Source organism: Epinephelus lanceolatus, chromosome 15, assembly GCF_041903045.1.
Source record: "Epinephelus lanceolatus isolate andai-2023 chromosome 15, ASM4190304v1, whole genome shotgun sequence".
Classification (NCBI taxonomy): domain Eukaryota; kingdom Metazoa; phylum Chordata; class Actinopteri; order Perciformes; family Serranidae; genus Epinephelus; species Epinephelus lanceolatus.
The window spans coordinates 23,497,536-23,523,155 of record NC_135748.1 but is presented as its reverse complement, the minus strand read 5'-3'; the positions used below and the strand labels follow the sequence as shown (position 1 = coordinate 23,523,155).

At 40.9% G+C, this 25,620-nt stretch overlaps 3 protein-coding genes across 3 annotated transcripts in view; 2 read left to right on the top strand and 1 right to left on the bottom strand.

Moving 5' to 3' along the window:
• Window positions 1-507: 507 nt before the first annotated feature.
• On the bottom strand, window positions 508-7,512 carry cmpk2 (cytidine monophosphate (UMP-CMP) kinase 2, mitochondrial). Its single transcript, XM_033642253.2, has 5 exons — window positions 6,828-7,512; window positions 4,994-5,108; window positions 4,385-4,586; window positions 3,945-4,178; window positions 508-1,870 (listed from the first exon to the last, which is right to left on the bottom strand). The coding sequence occupies exons 1-5, from the start codon at window positions 7,419-7,421 to the stop codon at window positions 1,750-1,752; spliced, it is 1,266 nt and encodes a 421-aa protein (XP_033498144.1). The 5' UTR covers window positions 7,422-7,512; the 3' UTR covers window positions 508-1,749.
• A 2,697-nt stretch (window positions 7,513-10,209) lies between these two features.
• Window positions 10,210-13,352, top strand: rsad2 (radical S-adenosyl methionine domain containing 2). The gene is made up of 6 exons (XM_033643332.2): window positions 10,210-10,612; window positions 10,695-10,856; window positions 10,965-11,194; window positions 11,290-11,439; window positions 12,771-12,803; window positions 12,945-13,352. Exons 1-6 carry the CDS (start codon window positions 10,291-10,293, stop codon window positions 13,107-13,109), a joined length of 1,062 nt encoding a protein of 353 aa, XP_033499223.2. The 5' UTR covers window positions 10,210-10,290; the 3' UTR covers window positions 13,110-13,352.
• Window positions 13,353-16,517: 3,165 nt separating this feature from the next.
• rnf144aa (ring finger protein 144aa) overlaps window positions 16,518-25,620 on the top strand; it is a 51,369-nt gene continuing 42,266 nt past the window's right edge. The window contains exon 1 of the mRNA XM_033642566.2: window positions 16,518-17,093. The gene's annotated coding sequence lies outside the window, so the exon portion shown is untranslated. The remainder of the gene's footprint in view (window positions 17,094-25,620) is intronic.

The window sequence follows — 25,620 nt, the reverse complement described above, 5'->3', positions numbered from 1 at the left end:
GGGGGAGCACCGGAATGACATTGATATACAGCGCTCCATTAATTGCCATATGAATAGGGTCTGCAGTGGTTGGCGCTCTGCTGATGCATCACAGTAAAAGAGATGGGTCACTCTGTCTTCTCCAGCCCGCAGCTTTGCCAAGCTCATAATTACTAAAACCTCCAATTAATCTTCCCATCACATAGGCCAAATATACACTTCCTCCATATATATGTATGGGTTACAGTATATGCTTTTAGTAAATGCGCGGGCCTGTGTGCGTGTTTGTGTGTTTACGCAAGTGTGTATGTACATTTACGTGTGCTCACTTGCGAGTGCGCCCATGAGAACATCAAGTACAAACAGCACTATATGTTCTCAGTGTGCTCTGTGGCTCCACTGCGAGCCACTCAGGTTATCAATACAAGTGGCATCAGTTGTGTCAATATCACAGCTGAACTAAAGGGAATTGTTATCTGCAGTGCAACAAGGACTCTTATTTTGTAGGAAAGAAGAAAATAAAAGCAAAAGTGTTCACAGAGTTTATATGCACGTATATAATCAAGCTGAACACAGACACACTTACATACAGGTTGTATAACTTATTGATAGCTTTACATAAGACAAACAGGAACCCCCAAAACAGAGGTAGAACCAAGATATTGTTTTGAAAATCACAAGTAAGTGTAAAGTCTTTGAACTCAAGTCCTAATTCGAGTCCCAAGTCAAGACATGCAAGTTCTGATTTAAGTCCAAAGTCAAGGCTGACCAATCCCAAGTCAAGTCCCACTGAATTTCTGGTCCTCTACAAGTCACAGTGCGCTCTTCACCAAATGTTGTACTGCTATTTCAACCACAGACTAATAGTATATTGCATTTAAAATAATTATGAATGCTTTTTAAACACTGAAACAAGTGCGACTGAACTTAAGCATAAAACACAACGCTGATATTGTACTTTCTTAGCATATAGCACGATTAACCAATACCACGACAGAAGGAATTCTGTAGTCTGTCCTGTCTCGTATTCAACTCTTCTCATATTGGAAAAAATGTCTTTAACTTTCCCCTTCCAAATTGGTTTGGGGGGAAGGTATCAAGCATTTTCAAGTCAAAAGCTCAAGTCAAAGTGAAGTCATGAGTGTTTGGCGTTAAAGTCCAAGTCGACAAGTCAAGTGTAAACGACAAACCGATAGTGTCACTGTCTTTTAATTTGAAACATGTTTTTAACAAATTAAAAGCATGTTATCGGAGTGTATTTCACTGTTTTTATTCTTGTGGATCTATTAAATGTTTTGAGATTTGGATTTTTGCACACTTATGCACTTAAATGGACTCTATCTGACTGGTGCTTATATAAATATTTCTATCCATTTCCTCAGTGTCCGTTCGAACACAAATGGTAGTCAATGAGTGCAGCTACACTGTGTCTGAAGGCTACACTGTCTGATTTCTGAGAGGTCACAACAGCAGTTAAGTGCACACTTCTTCTTGACAATACTTTTGTGCGTGTGCGTGTGTGTATGTGTGTCAGAATCAGTCCATGCATGTGTGTGTCTACATGAATATGTATGTCTGATTGTAGCATGCAGTTCTGGCCCCTGGCCATTCAACCTTTACTCATTCTGAAAAGAATCTCTTCTCCACACTCCAGTCTGGCCACCATTCCCCCTACTGAGGCATCCACAACACCTTACTGGCACCCAGTGGCGACAGGGGGTACTACATCCACTTGATGCTTGGCCGACAGCAGGGGAGATGGAGAACTGTTTACAAGTGGCATTTGCCCCTAATTAAAAGCAGCACTTGTTGGAGCACTTGGTCTGCAGAAGGACTAGCATCCACAGTGACGCATGGTGGCCCAGTGATCCTCTGGTAAGCCTTCTCCACTCTGCAACACACAAACACATTGGTGAAAAAAATAAGCATATAAACAGTAAATGACACTTTGCATGCAACAGAATAATCTGTTTTCCTGACAACTTTGAGTATTTTGACTGCTCACAGTTTAGATGGAGAGTGAGGAGAGTGATAAAAAGCACAACATGTGAGAAATTTAGCATGAGAAACAACACAGATGGCTCGGAGAGCAGCCGTTTCCTGAGACAAATGAAGAATAGTCCGTGTGATGGTGATTGAAGTCTGCAGAAACTCTCACACTCTGCGGTAGACAGTCAACTCCCTCCGTTCTCTAATTCTGCTGGCCCAACATCTGGCTGTCCCGTGTGGAAAGGCCATTATGTCAGGACAGAGGATGAATGAAACTAGCCATCGACCTGTCTGCGTAGCGACTATCGGGGCAGCCGGTGCCCTGCGAGTTTTGACCAGCTTAATGGAGCACAACAGCTCAGCAACTAATCACCTGTTCTTTCTCATCAGCTGCTTCCCCCACGGGACAGTAATTGATTGTTAAGTGTTTGATGGATCAGACTAAGACTGAGCTGACCTGACTCAGTGGAACGTGGAGTACAGTTTGTAGCCCATCTGTGGTTTCATGTTTTCACACTCACAGAGAACTGTTTTCATCACAGACTGTGGAACATTTGTCCACACATGTCACATCGCTAAGGGTGTCTACTGTGTTTGTTTTTTTTTCCTCTATCTTTTTCCATCATTGCCAACTCTGTGGAACATACAATACTGTCATACTGGGCCTCAATTAGATTAATAGAATGTGTGTATAATGTCTCAAAGACACAGACAGAATTATATTTATGTTGCAGTGTATGCCAACTAAAAATGTCCAGTTGATATGGTTTGGTGATTTCAGTCTTAAAACTTTATTTAAAACAACTGGTGGAAATTTTTGATGAAATAGTTTACAATTCAGTTTCACTAATGGGGCAAATAACTGGTGGTATGATTGTTACAGTTTAAAGAAAAACTTAACCCGCAAAATGATTATTTGTATATTGCCTATGCACCATGTGTTTCATTGAATTTGTCAAGAAAAGTTTTTCTTGCATGCCTCCACAGTGAGCGAATAATCCAAAAACGGGGGCTGCATTTTAAACAACAGCAAAAGTTTATCAAAATATTTGTTTACTAACTCTCACATAACTTTGGCACTATAATCGAAGTCTCATTTATGCGGCTGTATACTTCGCTAAAAACGTATTATTCAAAACCCTTTGACGTAAACAGTCTTACTAGCGGTTGAGTTGCATGTCTGGGCGAGTGCATGCGTTATAACACTGCTCAATGGAACGCACAGAGTTCAAACACATCCTTGCTGTAATGTACTACCTGTAGGTGGCAGTGTTTTAAATAGTAAGGTTTTAGCAAAACTACTTGTATTTGGGAAGTACTAAGCATACGATTGGATAAATGAGACTTGGATTATACTGCATGAGTTGTGTGAGAGTTTTTAAACACATGTTTTGATTTGTTTTTTACTCCAATTCATCCAGAATTTTCTCAGTTTTTGGATTCTTCGTTCACCGTGGATGCATGCGAGAAAACAGTTGTCCTTCTGAATTCAACGTAACACAGGATGAGTAATTGATATAATACAGATGATCATTTTGTGGGGGAAGTATTCTTTCAGATTGTCACAATCATACCATCAGTCATCTGCCTTATTAGTGATACAAGAGTGGAAACAACAACGTTTTAAGACCGAAAATCACTACACCATATAAACTAAAGCCTAAATAATTTGCTAAGATGGATGTTTTTTAAAGGTGTTCACTGCAACATAAGTATAGTTCTGTAGGTGTCTGAGATTCTATTATATTATTATTAAATATCTCTGGGTTTTGACTTTTGACTGCACATAAACAATTTGAAGACATCACCTCGGGACATTTTGTAGACTAAACAATAAATAAATTATTCAAAGAAGCAATCAGCAGATTAACTGGTTTGCCCTGCATGGTATTTTAAATGTTTAATGGTCAACTGAAGCATGTATGTATGTATCCTTGACATATACGTATTATGTACTTGTAATCCAAATGTCTCACTTGAGTCTGAAAAGCTGGTTGTGGTCCAGCTCTTGTTCCTCTTCAGTCTTTCCTTGACCTCTGTCCCTAAGCCTCCTCATCCTCTCCTCAGGGTCCAGTGTGAGTACGACCACCAGGCTGGGCTGGAGCAGGTCACTGGGCCAGCGGTAAACCTCCGAACCCTCCGCTGGAAGGTTGCACACTGGACCACTCACTGCTGTGGCGATGGCATATGCTGCTGTGCTGTGCCAGAATCTGGAGACGACAGAGAGTGAATGGTGGATTGAAAGGTGAATGATGGATGGATGGATGCTCAGGTGACTCACAGGGAGAGTGAGACATGTTAAATATTGAACTGCAGGTCTAGATCCCAGTGGAACGTATCTATTGTCTCTCTATCACAAAACAGGTCACGAAACAGGCAAACGTCACAACACCTGCGACATCTCAGGTGTCTTTACCTGTCAACGATGACAGGTGTCTTCATGCCCTCCTGGACGATTTGTTTCGCTGTGATGTAGTTCCCCAGAGCATAGAAGGCCCTGCGGATAAGTGGCGGCTCCCGATCAAAGCGGGCCCTCATGGGGGACAGGCACTGGGGAGGGGACGGCATGAGAGTGGCCCCTAGAGTATCCCTCAGAGACTCAGTCAGAGTGGTCTTACCTGTGATGGGGAGAAGGAGGAAGGACAGAGTCATGTCATGTACAAAGATGAAGCAAAAAAAGACTGAGAGGTTTTTTCTTTCAGAGAACAAAAAGTTGAATTCACCACATTTTTCTTTTCTTTAAATGTAATACAGGAGTGAAGTGACTCTTGAAAAGTTCAACCTCCCATCCTACCTACATGGTTGACTTTTCATGAGGTTTGCAAAGAGTATTAGATGAACGAGCTCTTCAATAAACCATTTTCATAGTGATGTAACTTTCCTGAGGTCATGATACATGATATTCCATTAGGCGAATCTCGCTGGCAGATAATGGCTTTAGCAGAGAACAACTGGCCATCACTTTAGCGAGACATCTATACATCAAACTGATCCCCATATTTATTTATGAGGTAATGGCATTAACCTGTGGCATCCAGGCCCTCTATGACAATAACAGGGAAGTCTGGTTTACTTCTGGCCTCCGCTCTGCTGGGCAGCAGCTCCAGCACAGACGTCGCCTCTGGGATGATGTCACCGCACTGCAGAACAGACAAAATCAGTTTGCTGCTGTGAGAGGAGGCAGGAGGGAGTCATAGACTGTGGTGCTGCATGAACACACACACACACAACTGTGGGCCACCTGGCAATGAAGAATAAATGAGGCATTAAGGGAGCAGTGTGTAACATTTCGAGGGATTTAGTGGCATCTAGTGGTGAGGATTACAGCTTGCAACCAGCTGAAAATTCTCCCAGTTAGAATTCCTTCAGTGGTTATTGTTCAGGAGGTTTTAACTAGGAGCTAAATTATCCACAGAGGTTGCTTCCTCTCCACAATAAACCTGCTTATGTGTGCTCACCTATTTTCTCTAATAACTTAATGTGTGCTCACCTTTTTATGATTCAGATATTCTGGAGGTTTTGACCAGGAGCTGAATTATCCACAGAGGTCTCCTCTCCTCCAAAACAAACGGACCCACTGATTTAAACCAGTGGGTCCCAACTGGTGGGTCGCGGTCCAAAAGTGGATCGAGGGTCCATTCTGAATGGACCACAGTTAACTTGCAGATGTGTCAAGTTTGTAAAAAAAAAAAAAAAAAAAAAAAACTGTATTTTGATGTACAATGGATTTCTGGCACAAAGCTTTTCTTTTGAAATGCCGTTTCCTGCTGTAGAGTGAGTGATTAATGGACAGCTATTTCTGAGAGGCAGCAAACTAGTTCAAAGACATGGCCAAACACAAGTATGTCACTGAATATATTAAATTTTGTGGACCTTGAACTAATGACTAAGGAGAAATCTGGACCCTGTGGCTGGACCAGTTGGGAACCGCTGATTTAAACAGGTACAAACACTTGATAAAGCAGTTTTACATTACAAATCACTGTCTCTCCAATGCTGTTTGGCATCTAAACTTTTTTCTCTGGTGACTTAAGTTCCAGATGTTCAGGAGGTTTTACCAGGAGCTAAATTATCCATAGAGTTAGCTTCCTCTCCAAAACAAACAGACCAGGGGTCTCAGTTATAAACACTGTACGCACAAAACGAGGCCTGAAAGATGTCTACGCCACTTCACACGCAAAAGTTGTGATCTAAACTTTGACTCATGCTCATGTGCATTTTGGAGACAGGAAATTGGCCACATAGATGGTGAGGTGGGAGCCTGATTGTAGAAATTGTTGAATATTTTTTTTGGTGCAAGGCATTTTTGGCTTTTGTCTGTACGTACATTTTTAGTATGGATCCTACACATTGTTTAATAAATGAGACCCCAGGTGATAAAGACCGGTAAAAACACTGAATAAAGCAGTTTTACATTAAGAAAATGAGTGTTTTTCCGACACTCTTGTAAAAGAGGGGCTTCTGTCTACTGGGGCCAACACGAGATCGCAAATAGCCCTAACTAGAGCCAGTGTTTGGTTTGTCTGTTCCAGGCTACTGTAACAACACGGCTGTAACAAGGTGATGTCTATAGATGAGGACCCCCTATATATAGATATAAACAACTCAATCTAAGGTAACAAAAACACAACACTTATTAATTTCAGGTGATTATACACTAAAGAAAACACACTTATTATATCATATTCCATTTCTGCCAATATATCCCTTTAAATCCTACACACAGAGAGCCTGTGAGCCACACTGCAATACCTAACTTCACCACAAGAGGGTGCCATATTGCATATTTTGCAAATGAAGGAATATGTTTATGTTATTGTAAAACAAGCCTGTGCATATCATAAAGTGACTATAATAACCTTTCTGAGTACTTCATAAGCCTCCTGGAAACTGTAGAACACATCAGAGTTGATGATGTTGAGAGTAGATGGGTGACACTCTGGAGCCTCTGAGGGTACCACATAGTAATCCTGTGACATTTGCATCGCGTGTCTGTCTGCATGAGACCACAGGTGCTGAGTCCACGGCTCACCGTCCTCACCTTTAGAGTACGAACACACAAGCACCGGATCATCGTGCTGTATCAAACCTCTCAGAAGTCTCTCTGTCGGGGATGAACTCTGAGAATAATCTTTTAAAAAGTAGCCCTTTAAGAGCGAATCCTTGACATTTGGCAGAAATGAGAGCATGGGAGACAAATGACACTCCGGAGGCAAGTCTCTCAACAATTTGTCTTTCAGCTCCCCGTAAAACTTGGCACGTCTGATTGTGTCGCTGCTGCAGACGAGGAGAGAGTAACACCTTCCGTAGTTGTGGATCTCTCTAAACACCCGTGGCACTTCTTCTCCCCGGTGCTTCTCACCAGTTGAAAAGTAGACGGATGCTCCATCTAGCTCCACGGAGAAAACACGAGAGGACCAGTGAGGAAGCAGAGACATAGTGCGCCGTGCCATTTGTTTGGGCTATAGGTCGTATTGACCGGTTTCAGTCTGCTATAATAACACTGACTGCGAGGCATTACATAAAGTGGGTGCTGAGGGGAAAATGAAACTGCGCTGAGCAAAGCTGGGAAAACGAAACTTAACAGTCACTATCAGCTGGGTCTGTACAGCTGATTCACAGACATGTTTCCCTAGCTCTAAGTTATGTTTGTGGACAGGTCAGAGGACATAGTTGCTGGTTGTGTCACAGCAGGGTGGTGTCTCTGTGGTAGTATTTTGGCAGGTGCTCCTTGGGTAGGGCATTTAGGCAGGGATAAAGTGAGTGAAGGAAAAGACAAGCATGAAATTACTTTTTACTTAAAGAAACAGAGACTTGGGAGAAAATAGCATTCCTCTACATAGCTCTGAAAACTAAAACAACCTTAATAATAATGCAATAATATTCACAGTAATGTTTATATTTAGACCATATTTCACCAGGATTTGCTATAGTGACCTTTTTCATCCTCCACAGTGCAAATAATAGTCTAAATAATAGTCTGTCTTCACCAAGAACCAAGAAATCACATCCAGATTTCTCATTTGAAAGCCAAAATTGCAAATCTCAGTGAAACATGGTCCAAATGCAACCATTCAGTCAGCGTCTTCAAATAGGCGGTGGAAATACTTTCACTTTTGAGCCAATTCTGGACTTCTTTTAAACCTCAAAATACTCACTGTAAGATAAAACTATATGTAAATGTGTAAATGTGGTTATATACTTGGTCATACTGACACATTTACAGCTTCCACTTGAAAGATAAATAAGTCCATGTGACACCTGCTAATACATTTGTATTTATTAAGCAACAATTTAAATATAACATGGAAAATGCTTTTTAAATACAATAACGATGACAGAAAATATGTAATTGATGTAGGGTCCCTCTGGTTTGTCGCTCTGGTTGTAGGAAGAGGTCTGATATGCTGGAAACCTGTAAATAATACATGTATTATTGCATCATTAGTACTCTACTCTGGCAGTAGAGTACTTACTGAATTAATATAAAATACAAAAGGTATATATCAGAATTAGAAAAATATAAAGTACTAAATTTAGACACAACTATACACTCAATACTATTTACGCTATATATACCTTTTACTTATGCACACATGGAATAAATATGTATGGGTATAACTTATTTTGACAGCTGTACAGGATAATTGCACATTGGATGTGTGTAGTATTAAAATAAAAACAATAACGACCTAAACATTCAATTTTACAGGCTACAGCAACAGCCCATGTAGACAATCACATGAGCAATCCATTAATACACACAAACATGCGATGTAAATAGTAAGGCAGCATGTTTATACCCCATCAATCGCTTACTGTTTTTATTTTATCTGATGTTTTATTTACATTTTGCACTTTGCAGACACCTTGTCTTTTGCCTTGCTTTGTTTTGTGCTTTGTTTTTAATGTTGTGTTACATTGTTGTACTTGTTTTGTCTACTGGAAAGCACTTTGTGATCTAGTATCTGTGAAAGGTGCTATATAAATAAACTTTACTTACTTACTTACTTTATGTTTACTGTAGCTCCCAACCGCGGCATGCTACCTGCTAGCATGCTAACAACAAGCTAGCATGCTAACAACAAGCTAGCTTGGCACAACAGCAGGGTAGCCCGCATCTTTGGCAGCATAAAATAAAACTAATAGTGCTAATTTCTGTTTTGCTTTATTGAAATACAGTAGCACAGGTACTAACAAAGTATGTAGGTGGAGGGAAGACGTGTTTATTCTGTTAGCTCCTTTTCTTCGGTTAGCCGTGACACGTCTGTACTGAACTAGTCGAAGCTGTAACGGTAGCTTGCGCATGCGCATTACAGTAAGCGCAGGTATGGTTATACATGAAAGATGTAGAATGTACAGATCTGATATTAAAAAATATTCTGACAGCTTCTTGCTGGCAGCATACAGACTATATATTTTCATATTCATGTTATTTTATATTAAACATTTAAAACGTTGAAATTACGTCTTTGTGTAGGCCATATTTCACCCACCAGTGCATTGTGACTGGAGAAACACCTTACACACTAATAAGTATCGTCTCTTTTTTGACCTACAACTGATCGAAATATCAAAATAATTGAACAAATTTGCATTTGTGACATGATGATGTTGTAACCATCTTTTAGCTGGTTGAAAAGAGGGTGAAATCACCTTTGAAATCCTGTATGGTGCTCACTGGGTGCTGTGAAAAGTGCTTAAAACAAGACAAGGATGCTTTTATGTATCCTTCTATATAGCCTATATCATAATAAGGGACTACTTTATGTTTTAATAATGTTGTGTAAACGTCACATGCACGACACTTTACACACGTGCATTTGACTGGTTTTAGTTTTAGCATTCAAGAATTCTATTTAATGGCATCTTATATCGATAATTTCCATGTAATCATAAGACTTACATAAAGTTTCTAATTCTTATCACCTCTGCACCTGTGATTACTACACTAATGATAAATAATGAGCGCATTATAATTTAAGCTGCAGCGTCATGTTTTGTGGATATTGACTCATCTTATATAAAGAGCTCCATACAGATAGGGACCTTAGTCAGCTGAGCAGCCAAGTTTCTGTTTCCAAACATCGAATACGAGAGCCACTTTGGTGCAGATATGTACCCAGGCAGGAGGCAGGACGTCAGATATGTAGATCTGCACCCAGCTGTGTTTCGTTTTCGACTTTTGTAAATAGAAACTCAGCTGCTCAGCTGATCGCCTGCCCTCCTCTGTTTATAAGGTGCGCCCTGCAGCCTTCTATTTAAGATGCGTCAGTATCCACGGTGCAAACACAGCAGGTGCAATACTGGTCCAGTCTGAAGATGAAATTCTCCTCTGCGCTCGTGTCTCTGAGGCTGCTGCTGCAGCTCTGCATCCGCACTGTGCACGACATCTCAGCGAGCCTCTTTTCAACTGTTTGGTACTGGACACCCAGAGTCTGCAGGGGAGCATCAGTTGTTTCAACTGCTGACAGAGAAGTGGACCAAAAGGAGGTTCAAAATGTGATGACTCCAACAAGTGTCAACTATCACTTTACACGCAAGTGTAACTACAAATGCGGATTTTGTTTCCACACTGCAAAGACATCCTTCGTGCTGCCTCTGGAGGAAGCCAAGAGGGGGCTCAAGCTCCTGAAGGAATCAGGTACATTTTACACATTGTGTTGTTTTGTGTGTGTGGTTATAAACCTGTTGCATGCAGTTAAATGTATCACTCTGTTTATTAGGCATGGAAAAGATCAACTTCTCTGGAGGAGAGCCCTTCCTGCACGATAAAGGAGAATTTCTGGGTAAATTAGTCCACTTCTGTAAACAGGACCTCCAGCTCCCAAGTGTCAGCATCGTCAGCAATGGGAGCATGATCAAAGAAAAATGGTTCCAGAAATACGGTGAGACTCCAAATTAGTGTATTAGTGTTTCATATCCTACACTAGTGGGGAGCATAATTTAGTCTTGGCAGCAATGAATGATCTAAAAAATGAACCTCACTCCACCAGGTGACGATCTGGACATCCTGGCCATCTCCTGTGACAGCTTTGATGAAGCAACCAACCAGCTGATTGGCAGAACTCAAGGCAGGAAGAGCCACATTGAAAACCTTCACAAGATCCGCATCTGGTGCCAGCAGTACAAAGTGGCCTTCAAAATCAACTCAGTCATCAACACCTTCAATGTGGATGAAGACATGACGGAGAACATCCTCCAGCTGAACCCAGTCCGCTGGAAGGTAACAACAAGAGAAAGGGAGAGTGCGTACATTTGGGTTTATGGCATATTGACACACATCGTCACTGTCTCTGTGTGTGTGCTTCCTGTGTTCAGGTGTTCCAGTGTCTGCTGATTGATGGGGAAAATGCAGGAGAGGCAGCCCTGAGGGAGGCAGAGAGGTTCGTCATCAGCGAGCAGATGTTTCAGGAGTTTCTGGAGAGACACAGCAGCGTGTCCTGCCTCGTTCCTGAGTCCAATGAGAAGGTATCATTACAGTGGCAACAAATAATACTGCACTTTAAGAAATGATTCATGGGGTTAGTGGATAACACTTAAAGATGTTTTTCAGCATAAAAAAATATGTTTGTTTTATTAACGTTTTTTTTTATTTTAAAAAGTTGATCATAATCAGAACATTTTTGAGTTGGATGGAATTAAAATAGTTTTACCACTAAATATCATCACAGCGTTTGGATAAATATTAAATTGGTTCAACTTAATTAAGCTGTTGGAGGTCAAAGCAAATTATGTCGGTTGTACTAAATTAATTAAGTTTCTCAGATTATGAAAGAGTCATAGGATTAACTCAATATTGCCTGATTTTGAGCTACTTAAAAGGATACATGCACATTGTTACTTTAAGTTTTTTAAAGTTGAACCAAAAGATTCCATTTTAGATTGCACTCTAAAAAAAGATTCATGGAGTTAGTGGATAACACTTAAAATTAAGATGTTTTTCCAGCATAAAAAATATATGTTTGTTCTTTAACGTGTTTTAGCCCGTTGACAACTTATTTTAAGAAGTTGATCAAAATCCAAACTTTTTCCAACATTTTTGAGTAGGATGCAATTAAAAGAAATAGGTTTGAATATCTTGAATAAAATAGTTTGACTACCAAAACCTTTGGATAGATATTAAGTTGGTTCAACTTAATTAAGCTTTTGGAGGTCAAAGCAAATCATGTTGGTTGAGCTAAACGTATTGAGTTTCTCAAATTCCAAATTTGCAACTACTTAAAAAGATGCATGCACATTGTTCAGAGTGCACTCTAAAAATGATTCATATAGTCAGTGGATAAAGCTTTAAAAAAAAAAAAAAAAGATGTTTTTCAGCATAAAACAAAATGACGTTAGTTCCATTAGCATGTTTTAGTCAGTTTAATAAGTTGCTCAAAATCAAAATATTTTCGGCATTTTTGAGTAGGATGCAAGTAAAATAAATTTCTTTAAATATCTTTGACCACTAAATATCATCACAACCTCTGGACAAATATTAAGTTGGTTCAACTTAATTAAGCTTTTTTAGGTCAAAGCAAATCATGTTGGTTGTACTGAACTAATTGAGTTTGTCAGATTATGAAAGACTCGGAGGATGCCAGATTTGGAACTACTTAAAAAAGATGCATGCACATCGTTACCTTAATTTATTAAGGTTGAACCAGATGATTCTTTTTAGATATGTTTAAATTTTGGGTAGGCGTTTTACAAATGTCTGACACCCTTTGATATAACTCGGGGAAAATGAAATGACATGAATCAGATGCCAGGCCCTGTGCTCACAAATTAAAAGTCTGTAATCTTCTTTGTCTTCACAGATGAGGAACTCCTACCTGATCCTGGATGAATATGTAAGTACCTTATATTGTAAACACACTTAAGATTACTACTTTTCATTTTTTGCCTTCTCACTGTTCAGTATCCAGGTAACTTACTGCATCTGATGAGCATTTAAATGTCTGTCTAATCCACTCCCTCTTAATTTTTTTCAGATGCGTTTCCTGGACTGCCGAGAGGGACGGAAGGACCCGTCCAAGTCCATCCTTGATGTCGGCGTGAAGGAGGCCATTCGCTTTAGTGGCTTTGATGAAAAGATGTTTCTCAAGAGAGGAGGGAAATACGTGTGGAGCAAAGCCGACATGAGGCTGGAGTGGTGAAAATGTGCAGCTTGATTTTGTTTTCACTTTGCTGGAGACTGCACAGATAACTTCTATAGTATGAGTGTTACTTTTATAACTCACTGCACTACTTATTGTTGTTGGAAAAAAAGAAGTGTTAAGCCACGTGGTATTCAAAGTTAATATTTTTGCACTAGATAAATAGATTGATAGATTGTTGTTTCCTTGCACTGTAGAGACATATATGAGGAAATATTTATAATAAATATATTTTGTCATGTATAACTTTGTCAAAGTGTTTTATTTTATTTCTGTCAGCATGTTGCACCATATTATAATGAAAAGTCACTTTCTTCAGTTATGGCCAGTTAAAAGTCAGCCCAAAGGTCCTGGCATAAGATAATGTGAAACAACATTATACATCACTTTTGGTTAATTGACTTCAATCCTACTAAATCTGCTTATGAACAGTTTGTTTCGTGACATTTCATCTCACCACACTAGAGCAGAAACTTGTTACACTGGCTCTTTCAGTGAGTTAGTGAGTTACAGTGAATGGAGTTGAACAGATGCCATACATGACAAACAAATGAAAAGAAGTCTAAACATTAAATGCTCAGGAACCAGGCCACCCTGCTGAGCAGAGTGGCCTGTCTGATTATCTATGCTGTTAAGGACAGGCCGCTACTTGATAAACTGGGTTAGCAACCTGGCTACAGCTGTTCAAACACAAAGTACATTCATACTGTGCTACTTTGTCTTTCACTTATAAATGGATATTTTGTAGGGAAGTTCAACTCGTGAGAATAAATAATATTCTTGATGACTGTCTCCGTCTTCATAAAGGTTGGAGGACTGTGTGAAAACCAGACACAACAATTGAAAGAGTCTAGGACTTTGATGCTCTATCTGATGATGTCTGATATGTTGTTTTCTTTCTGTTGTCAACAAACCAAAACAGAAACTTACACAAGAGGTCATTTAACAAATTTTCAATCGAGAGTCCTGCAGCTGAGACTTCATTAGTACTTCATCCGAGTAAATGAAATGAAACAAAACTGAAACTCTGCAGACTTGAAGGTCCCTGGAGTTCAAATGAACCTTATCTATTTTATCAGCTTGTTTTTAACAAATTAACTCAAATTCACCCAAAACATTTTTTTTACCTCTAGTTATATTTATCCAGTGAGTACTTTTACTTTGGGTACTTAAAAAATATTCAGATGCAGATGCTTTTGTACTTTTCTTAGGTAAGAGTTTGAATACAGGACTTTTACCTGTAACTGATTATTTCTACACTGTATAAGCATCTTGTTTCAAGTTTCAAGTTATTTATTATCAAATGCACAACATTGTCATTGAAAATATACAATACTATTGACTGATTTTTATTTGTGTCATGCACACTTGCGTACATGTGCCCAACCCTCATGGGTTTACAAGGCATCATTGATTGCGTTGCAGTAACAATCAAAAATACATGTCATTTAACTACTCAGTCTAGAAACAGAATACTCTGCCTTCTATCCTAGGCCTGATAAAGAAATTCAGCCACAACAAAGGTAGATAGAGGTCATCTTACTTAAAAGTACATTCCTTATGTCTTCATATACAGTGAACCTCATTCTCAACTTCACCTAAATTACAAAACAAACAAATTCTGTCCTCCTCTGACGTGGTGTTAGACCTTCCAGTCTCTTTGTAGCTATTATTTATGAGACAATAAGTTTGTAGTTTTGGTTTCTACTATATGTTAGACCATTGTTCTCTAAAAACATGTAAAATATTTCACTCCTAATCTTCCGAAAATCACAAAGTAACCTGTGACAAGTTTCAGTTCCCTGTTCCTGAATCAGTTCAACTTTGCCTCTTAGGGGACAGGTCATGTCTACCCAAGATCTCCAGGCTTTATCTCAGCTGCCAGAGTCATCCTTCGCTACTGGAAAAGTCAAGTTAGACATGAACATAGAGAGTGGGTTAAGTTAATGACAGAGAATGCACCATTTGAGTTAATGATAGCCAATCTGCAATACCGTAGAGAATCATATTTGCTTGTCTGGAATCAGTTTTTGTCTTTTATAAAAGGACTAAATACGTCATAGGTGCTAGACACTGTACTGACATGAACTACAACTGTAAAATACAGATGGAGGCAGTGGGCTTTTATCTATTTTGCTCTGGTTGTAGAGTAATGTAAATAAATGTGTAAATAAATAAATAAATTACAAGTTGTTTGAATAAAATAATGATTTTAAGTCACTGGCCCAGGGATGACAGTGGGAGATGTCCCAATTAAATATCTTTTTAGTAAGTCTCTGATCCGACATCTTCACAAGTCTACTCCAAAGCTGAAGCATTTGACATTTATGTCTGATGTTTGGCAAATAAATACAGCTTATATTGCTACTTACACCGATCAGCCAAAACATTAAAACCACTGGCGGGTGAAGTGAATAACAGTGATCGTCTTGTTACAGTGCCTTATTCCACCGGGAAACCTTGGGTCCTGGCATTCATGTAGATGCTACTTGACATGCTCTATCCATCCAAACACTGTTGCAGACCAAGTAACCACCTCATGGCAATGGCACTTGTCGATGGCAGTAGCCCCCCAGCAGGACAGTGCACCATGCCACACCAGAAAAACTCCTCAGAGATAGCCCAAGGAATGGGACAAAGAGCTCAAGGTGTTGACTTGGCTTCCAAATACCCCAGATCCCAATCTGACCAAAGATTTGAGGGACCTGCTGGTACCCCAGAGGTACCCCCGTTCAATGGTCCTTGGGCTGGACTTGGCTCTGACCTGTCAAGGCATGAACACAGGACCTCTGTGGGGTGTCCTATAGTGTCTGGCACCAATGCGTTGGCTTCAGATCTTTTGGGTCCTGTGGGTTGTGAGGTGGGGTAACAGCATGTCCCACAGATGTTTGATCAGACTGGGGTTTGGGGGAATTTGGAGGCCAGGTCAATGCCTTGAGGTCTCTGTCATGTTCCTAAGACTATTCTTGAGCAGTTTTTGTGGTGTGGCATGGTGCATTGTCTTGCTGCGGGGCAATGCTACTAGGGAGTGCTGCTGCCATAAGGGGGGGTACCTGGTCTGCACTGGTGTTTCGGTGGGTGGAGTATCTGGTGGCGTCCACATGAATGTCAGAACCCAAGGTTTCCCAACAAGATGATCAATGTTGTTCACATCACCTGTCAGTGGTTTTATTGTTTTGGTTGATTGGTGTATACTTTAGTTAAAAATCTGAATACTTCCAGCAGTGTGCAGACTCCAGTGTCAGCATGGCCCTACACCACTAGATGGAAGTGAGACAATATGATACTTGCAAACTGAACCGACTCTTGGAAAAAGGCGATTGCGGCCTTCTGACAGCAGGGGGAGCTGTCGTTTATGAAAAGCTGCAAGGTGCTGCGCTCTCCTTTAAGCGGCAGCAGACGGGAAGCCTCTCACGAACAAATGGCGTCTCTCCAGTGCAGAGCAGCTGATTTCCCACCGAGCACGGCGGCACGGACGGTGGAGAGGTAAACACACCGCCCCCGGATCTCTCTGCAACAAGATAGCGCCTTGCTTCTCGCAGGATCCGTGTAGCAGAGACGGCTGGACGTTGCGCACTCTTGAGCAGTCGAGATTAGACCGCTGTTCCGGTATACAAACAATCCCAGTGTCAAGCCAAACAGAAAGCAGAGTGTCAGCTGCAGCCTGTGCTTCCCCTCTGCTCTGCTTATTTACCTACGCTGCTGTTTTTGTTTCGCTTTCCGCCGATGGTTGTTGGTGTTAGTGTTTCACCAGGGCCTGATCTCAGGCGCTGTAGGCGACAGTAGCAGGTCAAATGTTTCCACCCCGACGTTGGAGGGACACATAATGAACATGGGCATCACCCCTTCAGAGATATCCTCCTCCTCCTCCTCTTCCTCTGCCTGACTGGTTGGCTGCCTCTTCGTTAATCCAATTCAGGAGATCATCTTTTCAACCTTTTGCTGAGGTTACACCATCAAGACGGCGTTATCTCAGAAAGCCAGGTAAGGGTTTGGGTGCTTTTTTTATTCAGTGTAACGTTAACACAGTTGGAGCTGGAGCAGCCTGTGATGTGGATCAGTTAGAAAACTGCTGTCGCATTTTTATTTTTCGCCATTTCCTCGTTTTTACAGCAAGATATGCAGCACTTTGGCTCCCGGCCGCGGCTATTAGGGACGGCTGGAGTGTATTTGTGAACTCTGTTGGCCTATTTAGGAGTGATCAGCTGTGGTGGGTAGATGACAAAGCAGTGGCTGCAGGTAGCTGCTTCCTAATGACATCAGAGAGGCTTTCAGTGTGTGTGTGTGTACTGTGTTTGTTGCTGATCAAAGTTGCTGTAATTGTTGCTCACCACAGCCTTACAGCAGCTGCAGTGTTGCATCTGAACTCGGAACATAACATGCTCAGAGTGGATGGCTGTGAAAGGTCACTCAGTGCCCTGCTATTTCCATTTTAAGCAGCAGGTTCCCCCCCTCAGGGTCCACTCACATTATAGGCAAAGCTTTGAAAGCAGGCTACTAGACAAACACAGTTCTCCTGCAGTCAGCGCTGACCAAGGCTGTGAGGTGTGTGTGTGTGCTACATGAAATTCATTTCTAATGTGTGTGATACCTGTACATCGTGTTCTCTCGTCTTAGCTCATCTCAGGTAGCCAAACATGTCTGTGCCTTTTATTTTCTTTATCCTTTTCTACTAAGGAAGCTAAACTATGTTCGACATCCTGTGAAGGCATTATGTCTGTGAAATGTCATAGGTCAGTATGTGGAGGAAGACTTGTACATGGTGTGTTCAAGTGCCTGGTGTTGTCCCTGTGCCAGCTGAAGTACATGCAACATGCAACATACGAGGTCCATCCTGTCATAAACCTTGGCTTTTAAGAGCCCTCTCATTGTTTGCTATTGATTCTCTCTCCAGTTTCATGCTTCTAGCCATGGCTGGATTATGAGACAATGGGCCCCTGGGCACAGATGTGAAAAAGGCCCCACCACCTCACATATATAGGAGCAACATACACAGACTTTGTGATGGTGTAGCCCCTTTCTTGTAGTTATTTTGTGTCTCTTTGCAGTTACTGTGCATGTCTCTGGGGTCTGTTTGTGTCTCTGAGGTCATTTTGTGTCTCTTTGTGATAGTTTTTGCCTTTTTTGTAGTCATTTTGTGTCTCTTTAAGGTCATTTTGTGTCTTTGTAGTCATTTTGTGTCTCTTTGATGTCATTTTGTGTCTTTGAGGTCATTTTGTGTCTCTTTGTGGTAGTTTTTCCCTTTTTTGTAGTCATTTTGTGTCTCTTTGTGGTAGTTTTTCCCTTTTTGTAGTCATTTTGTGTCTTTTTGTAGTCATTTTGTGTCTCTTTGCAGCTCCTATGCATCTCTTTGGGATCATTTTGTGTCTCTCTGAGGTCATTTTGTGTCTCTGTGGTAGTTTTTCCCTTTTTTATAGTCATTTTGTGTCTCTTTGTGGTTGTTCTGCCCTTATTTGTTGTCATTTTGTCTCTCTTTGTGGTTGTTCTGCCCTTATTTGTTGTCATTTTGTCTCTCTGTGGTTGTTTCCCTTTCTTTTTTGGTTATGTTAGGTAATTTTTGTCTTTCTGTAGTCATTTTGTGTCTCTCTCTAGTTGCTTAGCCCCTTTTTTTGGTTATTTTGTGTTTCTTTGCAGTTCCTGCACATTTCTTTGGGTTTTCTGTGTCTCTTTGAGGTCATTTGGTGTCTTTTTGTGGTTGTTTTGTCCCTTTTATGTAGTTAATTTGTGTCTCTTTAGACTCCCTGCGCATCTCTTTGGGTATTATGTGTCTCTTTGTGGTTGTTCTGCCCTTTTTGTAGTAATTTTGTGTCTCTTTGAGGTCATTTTGTGTCTTTTTAGTAGTTATTGTATGTCCCTGTGGTTGTTTTCCCCTCTTTCTTGGTTATTTTATGTCTCTTTGCAGTGCCGGTGCATCTCTTTGTGGTCTTTTTGTGTCACACTGAGGTCATTTTAAGTGTCAGTTCATGTAACTGACACTTTGGGCCCCTTGACCTGTGCCCATTAGTCTTGTTTCATCCATCCACGCGTCTAGCCATACCATAGCTACATAGTGAAACACACATTCTCTCACACATTTAGGGAATGCTGTATTTTCCTTGTGGAGTTTGACTGACATGCAGGCAATGTTGTGATGCACTTTTTCCCCTCTCCTCAGAAAGAGCCCGGCTCCCATCGGGGGAATAAATGCATCAAGCGCGCTACTTTGCTGCAGCTGCAGATTTGTTCAAAACAAGAGAAAGATGGTCTCGTACAAAACAGTAACACATTCCTCAGAGTGACCAGCGGCAGTCGGCCCGCTCCCAGAGGAAAGTGGAGATGAGTTTACTTAGGAGTGAGAAGGAATGAGGTTATGGTGCCCAGAACTCAGCATGCTAGTCCGGAGAGAGTACAGGTCAAAAATACACACACATGAATGTACATGGAAACACGTACACACACAGGCGTACACACATAGAGGGCACTTTATATAGACGGGGAGGGGCTGTGATTGTTTTGGTGTGCTGTATTAGCCTCACAAAGCACAGGCCCTCTCTCAGTAAACACTTAATGTTTGTCTAAGCCTTTCATGGGGCTGCCTGACCTTAGCATCACCACGCACTGAAAAATATCACTGCTGCGTTTTGAGAGGATATCTGCTGAATATGTTATTGTGATGGTGATGATAAGGCACTAACAGATACTGTGGTTCCAGGAACGTCTGTAACTGGATTTGTTTTACATTGAGTCAGCGTTGGGTTGGGCCTTTTAAGCAATCTTTAAACTGTTGTTCTGCAAAACACAGCACCCAACAGACTTGTAGATTTATGGATCAAAGTGAGGGTAGTAAACTGCAATATTGTTACCTTACACTGCCATATATACTGTAATACTTCGTAGTGCTTGATTTGTAGGGTGTCATTTTACATTCTGTCGTAATCACACAAGTGTGTCTGGGGAATTCACGAGGAAGTGCTTTGGTTTTGCAGACTTGAAGACGCTCTGTGACAGTTTAAGAGTTATAACTGTACTGTAGATCACACCGCAGCACCTGAGGTTAAGGAGATTAGTCAGCCTGAGACAGAGTTGATCTAGAAATGTGGCACCCATTTTGTGTAAATGCACTTAACCAGTAATTAAAACTCAATTAGTGTCAGTTCCTCGTTACCTAAGTCTTGTTAGAGTGGTTTCATCGAATTGAGGAGGGTCTGTGAGGGCAGGACGACGCTGAATATAAATCTCCCGAGGTTAGGTAACTGGCATTTCTAAAGATACTTAGCTGTCTCAGATGTACAGTACTTTACTGCAGCGTACACTTGTTGAATCACTCCTTTTATATTAGCAACATTTACATGTTTAGAGAAGTTATTTTGGTGTAATCTGACTCCAGGGGTTGTAGCCTGTCTTTGTGCAGTCAGGTTGCCAAGGATTATGCAACGTTTTAAATGCCATTTCAGCAGGGTTTTTCGTGAGTGAGGGTTCAGGGTGGTGCCGGTTTCCAGGTGTGTGTGTGTGTGTGTGTGTGTGTGTGTGTGTGAAAGAGAGTCTCAGGGGTGAGGGGAGGGTAATGTACAAACTAGACAGTCAACAATGCAACCACTTGAGTTCTAAATAGCTCCTGAAAATGATGTTCATTGCTCAGAGAGCGCTTTAGCTCTGTGTGTCATGGCTTGTATCCAGCCAGTTAGGATTGCGTTAGGATGAGATAGGGATTGTTATGAGAGCATTATGCCATGCTCGTGTGTGCCGTGCTTCTTCCCGACGGCTGCTCGGTGTTTTGAACTGCTCTCGCGGGCTCCATTTTCTCAGACAGGTAGAGCTCCTGAAGTGAGACACTGTCATGTATCAGTGCACCGCCGACTCTGCTGACCGCCTGTCACTTTCCAAGATTTAGCATTTCGGGAATGTGTAAATTGCAGCAAGCCCTTGGGGGTTGAGTGAGACCCACACAAGCAAGCACAACTCGTTTTAGACGAGGAAAAGCTTCATCTGAACATCCAGGTTTTGCCTATGAGCTCAAAGTTGTGTTCATCTTTTTCGGACATTGAAACAAAAAACATTTCTACTGAGATATTCTATCTCCTCTCATATGCGCCATACTGACCGTTGAGTAGCTTTTAAGCTGTGATAGTGAAGCACCATAGGAGCAACACACACAGACTTTGTGGTGGTGTTGCCTCTTTTTTTGTTGTTTTGTGTCTCTTTGTTGTCATTTTTTTTAAATCTCTTTTAGGTAATTTTGTGTCTTTTGTAGTCAATTTGTGTCTCTTTGCAGTTCCTGTGCATCTCTTCGGGGTCTTTTTGTGTCTCTTTGTGTTTGTTGAGCCCTTTTTTGTAGTTTTTTGTGTCTTTCTGTGGTTGTTTTTCCCTTTTTGTAGTCATTTTGTGTCTCTTTGTGGTTGTTTAGCCCTTTTTTGTAGTCATTTTGTGTCTCTTTGCAGTTCCTGTGCATCTCTTTGGGGTCTTTTCGTGTCTCTTTGTGGTTGTTTTGCCCTTTTTTGTAATTATTTTGTGTCTCTTTGCAGTTCCTGTGCATCTCTTTGGGGTCTTTTTGTGTGTCTGTGTTTGTTTAGCTCTTTTTTGTAGTCATTTTGTGTGTCTTTGCAGTTCCTGTGCATCTCTTTGTGGTCTTTTTGTGTCTCATTGTGGTTGTTTTGCCCTTTTTGTGTAGTTATTTTGTATGTCTTTGCAGATCCTGTGCATCTATTTGGGGTCTTTTTGTGGTCTTTGTGGTTGTTTTGACTCTCAAATGCGCCATACTGACTGTCAAGTGGATTTAAGCCGTGATAGTGAAACTCCATCCATCTATACGTACTGACTGCCTATTGAGGTCCACAGCCAACGTGTTTTTAGAAACAGATGTCACTGCAACTCTGGATGCATTTTTATTTGGTGGCAGATTTTACTGACTCCTGCAGAAAATGGCCTGAAAATAGATAATGTAACATCATTATGTCAAGGTATTTCCAGCGCAGCTATAATGGAGTTTTACCGGAGGAAGAGAAATTCAGAAAAGCTCTCTAAACCATTTGCAGTTCCAATTTTGGCGTTCGTCCCACGCATTCACACTGCATGGGCTTCTTGCTAAAGTTCCTAATTTGGAAAAAAGTCAGGAAGGATTATTATATTGGAGGAGAGAGTAGTTTTTCCACCCACGGTAGCCTCAATAGACTAAAGGCCAACAACAAATGATGTTTCATGTTCATTAAAGGGGTACAACTCACACTTCAGCTCGACTGGGAATAAGCCAACCCTTTGCTCTTACTATGTCTGTCTCTATTGCTGATGCTCCCCACCTACACATGAAAACAGCAGAATAAACACGTTCAGGCTCGTGCTCTGCTGAAAGTCATTCTCTGAAATGTTGGAAATCACTAACTGAGGTAGAAGTAGATGAGTCAGGAGGTAGGCTGGGATCTGGGAGTGCCAGTGATGAGCCAAAAGCTGGTGCAACCTGGCATTAAGTACGAGCTAATGCCATGGGGGAAGGAAAACAAATGAACGGCACAATGACTCTGTAAAATACACACATTCAGGAGAGATCTGATTACATTATGACTTGGCATGCTGTCATGCTAAACCCCTTGCTACTTCTTCTCCCTTTGGAAAGGGGCCTGACTAATACTTGAAAAACCATAGTGGTCTTATTACTGGAGACTATTTTTTGCCTCCAGTAAACCTGCAGCCTGCTAGTTCTATCATGACTTATTTACTCAAACTAAACAAAAGGTTTGAAGTTGTAATCCTTGAGATTTCGATCCTCATTGATTTGGCAACACCAGTGGTTACCGTGGTAACAGCAAGTGCAGTTTAACATAACAGCAAAAGCCTTGGAGGAGCTACTTGGTCAGAAAAACAATAGAAGAAGAACTCATGTTTCTGTTTAGCCAGCAGCCAAAAACACTCTGGTGTCTTAAGGAAGATGTCAGTCAAAAATAATTGCACCCATGATCTACAGGCAGTCTAATTCTAGTGAGGAAATGGCGGACTCCGCCACTGACAATGAAAATTACAATAAAGAAAGCTCATTTCTGATCACAGGTACATCGAAAAGCTATTGCAAAAAAAATGCCAACTGGAGATAGGGATGGGATTTGATAAGATTTTATCAATGCCAATGCCATTATACTGATTCTGCTTTTCGGTCCAATTCTGTATCAATTTCCTTATTGATTCTAGATCAGTAGGTTTTCAGCACCAGTGCAACTGTTTTATCATCCCTGAGTCTGAACACAATGTAGAAACAGAGAAGAGAAAAATGCATGCGTGTGACTTGACGTGGCGTTAATGTCGTTATACCACAGGATATTTACTCGTGCATGCTTGTGCATTGAGTATCAAATGCATGACATTCCTGGAATTTCAGCTCATATTGCATAGAGAGATGTTTCAGCATATTGCTGGTGTTCCCACCCTTAGCTTAAATTATTATTTTACAGACATAACAAGTAGCACAGTTATCATCTATCTCTGTGAAATGAAGCCATGCTTTAGACCAGGGGTCAGCAACCTTTGCTATCGAAGGAGCCACTTTTAGCCAAAAAAGAAAAGAAAAAATCTGTCTGGAGCTGCAAAACATATTTGAGCCTCTTAAGAAAGGTAGCAAAGCCGTTCAAGTCGAATTTAGCCTACCAACATTACTAATAGAGCTAATTGAGCTCTTTGATTCAGAACTGAAGAAGCCTCTTGGATGAGAGGCAAAACGTCTTCAAGAAACTCAAGCAAGCACAGTTGCCTACTATATAGCACTTACAATTACCATGACACAGATGACTGAGAATCTTCACCGATTCTAAATGAGCATTCATTAATATGTTTTAGCACAAGGTAGCTACTCTGCAGTGGGCCGTTGATTATTTAGTACTTCAGTTTTGCAGCATTGCCAATAAAAGCAAACAAATTTGTCCTTGCACTAAATTCTCTCTAAATTTTACCCTGAGATTTCTCCCTTTTTGGATTTGAAATCCACTGCTAGCCTAGCTAGGGAGACTCAAGACTACCTTAACCATCACTAGTGATGTTTTTAGAGGAAAAGGCACCAGACTAGACATATAACACTCATTTTAATTGACAAAATGTCAAAACATATTTTTAAATAGGTGTAAAGGGTATGCATTTTTACAGTTGGAGAATGCAAGAATCACTTTAGGCTTACAACAGTAAATGAAAATGTTAAAAACAAGAATGGTTATACATTTTCATATAATTTTTCGTCAAAGCCACAGGGAGCCACTGGAGAGGGGCATAAGAGATGCATGTGGCTCTGGAGCCGTAGGTTGCCTACCCCTGCTTTAGACCATTTCTTCATCTCTGCCATGACTCCTTCTTGTCACAAATTTCCAGCAGCTAAACGCATGAGTTTGATGCCATTGTATTGCAATGCACAACTGTCAGAAAAACATGCCAGCATTAATGAAACGAAAGGAAAGCTCTGAGGCGTACCACTCCAATGGATTGGACAATTTAGAACTAGTCGTCAGCTGGAACTGGTTCTTGTTGATGGTATCAAACATTGGGTTTATTTCATGGTGATTTTAGGATTATGACTTTAGTTGAGGTAAAAATGTTTGACTAGATTTGTGTTCTTGAGGGATGACCAAAAAGTTTTGAGTCTCAAGGAAACAAAACAAGATACAGATTTTTCAGTGCTTTTACTTTTCAACATAATCCCCCTCTAAGTCAACACTCTTGCACCAGTGGTGCTGAAGTGCCTTTATTCCAGTGGGAAAAAGCTCTTCAGGTTTGGACCTTATACACACTCTCCCTGCCATGCTTGAATTCATGAACCCAGTGTTAGACTGTGGCACATGAAGGGGCATTGTCATGTTAAGTATTGTGCATATCTTGGTCGATTTCAGATGGTGACATTCCTTTGAGATGAAGATATTTGATCACAGCGCAATGCTCCCAATTTCTCAATTTTCAACAAATCACTGACCACTGTTCACTTCAAGAATCTGCTACCCATTTTCTGGGTTAGACTCAGAACTTTTCAGTCACCTCTTATATGATGATACATGTACATTACTGATCTGTAGTAGTAGTCACAAAGTATTTGATCAGTTTGCCCCTATCACTGCTACTTCTTTGAGTTTGACCCACAGTGTCAGGGTGCTAGGAAGGATAATGAGACTCCAGCTCTCTCGGGTTATCTGAAAATAATAGTTTAATCAGTAATTCTGATAACAATTTCCTCCCTCTGCTTGTTACTGTCTAATATCCCCGTGGTATAATCCATTATGTCCCAACCCTGACAATGATGAGTACCTCTCTCGTGGCAGCTCTACCTGTACTCAGGCTGGAGATCTTAAATGTTAAAAAACCCAAAGAGAGTACAACATGTCTGATTACGGGTTATAAAGTCATTTAATCAGAAGAAGATGAATAGATGAATGCAAGAGCTGCTCATAGCACTTCCTTGAAATGTGTCAGCACGGTGTTGTAATTTCTCCTTTCCTCACTCTTTTGATATGTAAAGTCACACGGAGACATCTGCCTTTTGGAGTGTTTCCTCCTCACTTTTAGCGGGTTTACA